We start from the raw sequence: 6,000 nt of genomic DNA, 5'->3' as shown, positions 1-6,000 counted from the left end.
AGGAAGGAAGGAAGGAAGGAAGGAAGGAAGGAAGGAAGGAAGGAAGGTTGTTGTTGCCTGTCCTTCATTCTCAAAGAGGATCAATGACATCAGTCTTGACTTGCAAGTGAATTGGATTTAAGTGAGGCAGGGCTATGCAAAGTCATCAGCCTCCTTCTCTCCTCCAGAGTCATCTGAGTCCAGCAGCAAGACACAGGTCAGGACGACTGGCTATGGCCCCAGATGCAGTGGGAGACCTTGGCTTAAAAAGGTCTCAGTTTGTCTGAGGTGATACCCATTCAATGATTAAGACTAGGTAAGAAATGAGGAAAAGAATGGCCTCTTTTATTTACTTAAAAAAAAAAAAAAATCAATCTGGGAGGGAAAGATCCTCAGAGTTTCTGGCCAGAACAGAAACAATTGGTATTTACACTCACTCTGAGCTATCAAGACCCAAATAATGACCAATAGAGGTTTGGGCTGGGACAGGAAGGGCAGGGAGGAAGATAATACACTCCAATCCATATTCAGATGCCATCAGTTCACATTTTTCACAAAGAGTCCTTTGGAATTGTCTTGGGTCACTGCATTGCTGGGAATAGCAGTTGTTCATCGTATAATATTGCTATTACCGTGTAAAATGTTCTCCTGACTTCCTTCTGAATTGGTTTGCGTAAGTCTTTCTGGGTTTTTCTGAAATCATCCTGCTTGTCATTTCTTATAGGACTTACAGTATCACAGTATATATTCCATTACAATCACATACCACAATTTGTTCAGCCATTCCCCTCAACTGATGGGCATCCTCTCAATTTCCACTTCGCAGCCACTCCTGCATAAATACTCCTGCATAAACAGGTCCTCCCTCCCACCCCTTTTAAAAATATCTTTGAGATACAGAACTAGTAGTGGTGTTACTAGATCAAAGGGTATACACAATTCGACAGCCCTTCAGGCAAAGCTCCAAATTCTCTCCAGAATGGCTGGATCAGTTCACAACTCCACTAACAGTGCACTGGTGTCCCAACTTTTCCACATCCCCTCCAATATTTGTCCTTCTCCTTTTCTGTCACATTAGCCAACCAGATAGGTGTGAGGTGGTAACTCAGAGTTGTTTTAATCTACATTTCTCTAATCAAGAGTGATGGAGAACATTTTTTCATAACCATAGATAGTTTTGATTTTTCTTCTGAAAACTGCCTATACATAATTTCTGACCATTTATCTATTGGGAATGACCATTTATCTTACTTGACTCAATACGCTATATTTGAGAAATGAGGTCTTTATCTGAAATGTCTGCTCTAAAAATTTCCCCCCAGTTTTCTGCTTTCCTTCTAATCTTGGTTGCATTGGTTTTCTTTGTGCAAAAACTTAATTTCATGTAACCAAAAGTATTCATTTTACATTTTGTAATGCTCTCTAATTGGTCCTAAAATCTTCCCTTATTACACATAGATCGGACAGATAAACTATTCCATGCTGTTCTAATTTGCTTATGGTACTATTCTTTATGTCTAAATCTTATACCCATTTTGACTTTACCTTGGTATACAGTGTGAGATGTTGGTATATATCTAGTTTCTGCCAATCTACTTTCTACTTTTCCCAGCAGCGTTTGTCAAATAGTGAGTTTTTGTTCCAAAAGCTTGCATCTTTGGGTTTATCAAATATTAAATTACTATGGTCATTTACTACAATGTATTGTGTACCTAATTTAGTGTAATGATCCACCATTCTATTTCTTAGCTGGTATCAAATTGTTTTGATGATTACTGCTTTATAGTGCAGTTTGAGATCTGGTACAGTTAGACCATTTTCCTTCACATTTCTTTTCACTGATTCCCTTGATATTCTTGACCTTTTGTTCTTCCAGATGAATTTTGTTATTATTTTTTCTAGTTCTATAATTTTTTTGGTAACTTGATGGATATGGCACCGAATAAATAAATTTAGATAGAATTTTCATTTTTATTATAGTAGCGTGCCCTACCCATGAGCAATTAATATTTTTTCCAATTGCTTAGATCTGACTTTATTTCTGTGAAAAGTGTTTTGTTACTGTGTTCATATAGTTCCTGTGTTTGTTTTGGCAGGCAGACTCCCAAGTATTTTATATTGTCTAAAATTACTTTAAATGGAATTTCTTTATCTTTTGCTGCTGGACTTTGTTGGTAATATATAGAAATGCTGATGATTTATGTGAGTTTGTTTTATACCCTGCAACTTTGCCAAAGTTGTTAATTATTTCAACTAGTTTTTTAGTTGGTTTTCTAGACTTTTTCAAGTACACCATTATATCATCTTCAAAGAGTTATAATTTTGTTTCCTCATTGCCTATTCTAATTCCTTCAATTTCTTTTTCTTCTCTTATTGCATTAGCTAGCATTTTAGTACATTAAATAATAGTGGTGATAAGAATACTTGCTCCGCCCCTGATCTTACTCGGAAGGCTTTTAGCTTATCCCCATTACAGACAATGCTTGCTTATGGTTTTAGATAGACACTACTTATCATTTTAAGGAAAGTTCAATTTATTCCTATGCTCTCTAGTGTTATGTTCCACAAACTTGCATGCATTGTGTCTCTCATTTTTTTCTCTGTAAATAGCTGCAAATGTGCATGGTTGTCAACATGAAAGTGAAAATAAAGCCACTAATAAAATCACACAATGGCTTGAAGTTGCAAAAGTTAAACATGCAAACGTTGAGGTCTGACCTTATTACATATTTAACTTTCTACGTATATTTACTCTTCCAGTGGCATGTAAAATCCTTGAGAGCAAGAAGTGACTGCTTCATTTTTGTCTTTGTATCCTCTGTGCCTACCATATAGTAGACTCTTAATTAATGCTCACTGAATTGAAGAATCCAAATATTTTAAATAAAATTTTCATAAATTCACAAACTAATGCATTTTTCTGAATATTTTTACTTAAGTGATAATTACAGGCAAGATAATATGCCCAACCACCTAACCCAAATTTCAAATGAACCCAATTTAGTGGGCCTACAACTGAACACAATTAGAGTTTAAAACTAGCGGTTGAGGGGATAAAACAAAAGATAAAAAGGAAGGGAGCCACTCAGGACCTGAGATACTTAATGAGGTGCCACTTGTTGGGTAAGGTGCTACTAAAGGCAAAGGAAAATAATAATTTTCAGATAGCATATCTTTTGCTAACAAATGTAAATTGTTAAAGACAGCCAAACAAAATTATGCAAGAAGGATTCCATGGAACAATTTCATATAATCCAAACATGATGCTTAGTTTTTAATTTTTTTCTCTTGAAAATGATTTCAATACAGGATAGCACAAATATCATCTATGTTATGTTCTTGTGCACATGTGAAAATGAAACTACTAAGGAAAGCTCAAGGATAGCAACACTTCAGATAACAGGCATGTTGCTGAAAAGTTGAAAGACAACACGTTGTAAATCTAATATATCTCTATATATAGGAATGTGGCCATTTTAAAAGCTCACATGCAGTGTCCATTCAATAATGCAAATGATTACTCTCTCCTAGATCCTATCTATTTGTAAATCTGGATCTTTATCCTATTGCCTATTTCTGTCCTGAACTGCCAGTATTTCATATTTATTGAGCACCTATAACATGCCAGGTATGGCTCTGGGCAAAAAAAAAGATGCCACTCAAATGCTATGTGGCCAGGCTAATGAACTCCAACATGGGCAGTGACAAAATGACATCAATTTATAATAAAGCAATTGGAATTTAATTTATATTTGAGAGTTTAAGTTATGACTATGACAACACTCAAAATTCTGTACTATGTCAAACAAATTCAAACAATATAGAGATTGAGCCAACACTCGCCATTCAGACAACTCTGTCCAATGTGCTGTGTGTGCCATAGGTCAATATTTTCTTTTTTTGGGGGGGGGTTGGGCAATGGAGTTAAGTGACTTGCCCAGGGTCACAATGGTAGTGTTATGTGTCTGAAACCAGATTTGAACGCAGGTCCTCCTGAATCCAGGGCCAATGCTCTATCCACTGCACCACCAAGCTGCCCCCCAATATTTTCTGAAGCTTCTGTCAGCAACATTCTTCAAAAACTCAGTTAAGAAAGTCAATTGCTTTTACTATTTTCTTGTTGAAAAAGCTGGCTAATGTCTAAGTTATTATCTGAAAAATTGATTCTTTAGGGTCAGTAGGCACACTTTTTAAAATGATAAGTATTTAACTATTGCTAAAAGTGTACCAAATGATTTTCTCCAAAAAAATGTTATTCTTGGAAGAAATAAAGAGATGTCACATACCTTGTCCAGTCTGACACCTCCGGCCACTTTCAAAAGAGAACAGATTTGAGTCGTAGCCATAGCGACGCAAACAAAGGTAATGCCATTTTACAGCATCTCGTTTACGGGTGTGTAAAATCAGTTCTGTGTCTGTCAGCTCCATTACGCCAGAACCCAGCTCATTGCCATCATCATCCACGTTAATGACCTTTAAAAAAGCAATACAACAAAGAGTAAGAGTTAGTAATAGCTAGCATTTATATAGCACTCACAATGTGTCAGGCACTTCAGCAAAACAAATAATTATTCTCCCACTTGACACTGACATCACACACACAGTTTGCCAATTGAACAGATGGAAAAAAAGGCTTCAGTTGATTCATTCACCTAATATTTATTGCATGATTACTATGTGTATAGGACTATATACAACAATACTACAGGAATATTATACAGCTAGTACAGGGAGAATATTATGAAAACATGGTACATATGGAGGGTGAGGTATCTTGGGGATCATCTAGTCCTGAGTTTATAATCCTACTAAGAAGTACAGGCACGTACATACAAACATGGAAAGTTAAATAATGTAAGGGAGTATGTGACCAAATGCCAAAGGTGTAGAATACAGAGTGGGCAGTACAAGGAATCAGAAATGGGAAGATCATCATGGATTAGGGGAGCCAGAAAGAACTCAAAAGTGGTGGGACTTTGTTACTTGCTTGGTAGGACAGGTAGAATTGAGATACATAAGAAAGGTAAGGGCACTGGGGAAACGAGGGAGGTAGGGGTATGAAGAAAGGACACAGAATTACGGATTGACAATGAACAAATGACCAAAGGTAGAAATGGGGAAGATGTGTTCACTTCATGTAGAATCAAGTAAGGAGGTATGGGTACAATAATATGTATGACCTCAGAAAGTGCAATAGGCATATAATGAACCTGAGATTTTAATATAACTTAAAATACATTTTAAGACACAAAAGGAGGCAAAAGGCAGTACCTGTCTCAAGGAACTTAGATTTTCATGGGGGAGACAATATACAAATAAATATATACAAAGCAAGCTATATATAGGATAAAGTTGGAAATAATTAATAGAGGGAAGGCACTGAAATTAAAAGGGATTGGGGAAGGCTTCCAGTAAAAGACAAAATTTTTAGTTAGGATCCAAAGGAAACGAGGGAGGTCAATAGTCAGAGTAGAGCATGGAGAGTGTTCCAGGTATGAGGAGCAGCCAGAGAATGTCCTTGGAAGAAGGTCTAACACAGCCTTGGGACCACAGTTATGAGAAGGAATACAAATGATGATCCAAAAAAGGAGATTAAGTCTCAAAAACAAAATTCTAACAATGTAATTACAAATTATCCTAACAGGCAGGAAAAAGGGGAGGTATCTAAAGAATCAATATTATTTCATAGGGAATATTCTGATGACCTCAGATTTTTAAAGATATATAAAAATGGGGGATGAGTCACATACTACGTGACTAATGTTAGAAAGTAAATTCCCCAAAATAGAGTAAGGCTTGTGAAAAGTATTTAAAAAAAAAAAAAAAAAAAAAGGGAGGGCCCTTTGGGGAAAGCAAAGGCATACTAGAAGTAAGGAGTAAATCAAGAAAGGGATAATTTCATGGCCTGGGGAAAATGGTATAATCTTTACATATGACTCAAACCAAGTAGAAGTTCTCACCTAGTATTTTGTTTAGAGTAATGATTCAAATTATATGGTACTTAACAATTTATAGAGCTTT

At 36.1% G+C, this 6,000-nt stretch overlaps 1 protein-coding gene across 4 annotated transcripts in view; it reads right to left on the bottom strand.

Moving 5' to 3' along the window:
- The window catches only part of FRS2 (fibroblast growth factor receptor substrate 2), a 114,762-nt gene that overhangs the window by 12,378 nt on the left and 96,384 nt on the right, over positions 1 to 6,000 (bottom strand). For all 4 annotated transcript variants that reach the window (XM_027873515.1, XM_027873499.1, XM_027873524.1 and 1 more), the window contains one exon: positions 4,266 to 4,452. In XM_027873515.1, the coding sequence (XP_027729316.1) occupies positions 4,266 to 4,452 (187 nt within the window). The remainder of the gene's footprint in view (positions 1 to 4,265; positions 4,453 to 6,000) is intronic.

The sequence above is a fragment of the Vombatus ursinus genome, unplaced genomic scaffold, assembly GCF_900497805.2.
Source record: "Vombatus ursinus unplaced genomic scaffold, bare-nosed wombat genome assembly UNPS02003292.1, whole genome shotgun sequence".
NCBI lineage: Eukaryota > Metazoa > Chordata > Mammalia > Diprotodontia > Vombatidae > Vombatus > Vombatus ursinus.
The sequence above is the reverse complement of the archived record's forward strand: the minus strand, read 5'-3'. Positions and strand labels throughout refer to the sequence as shown.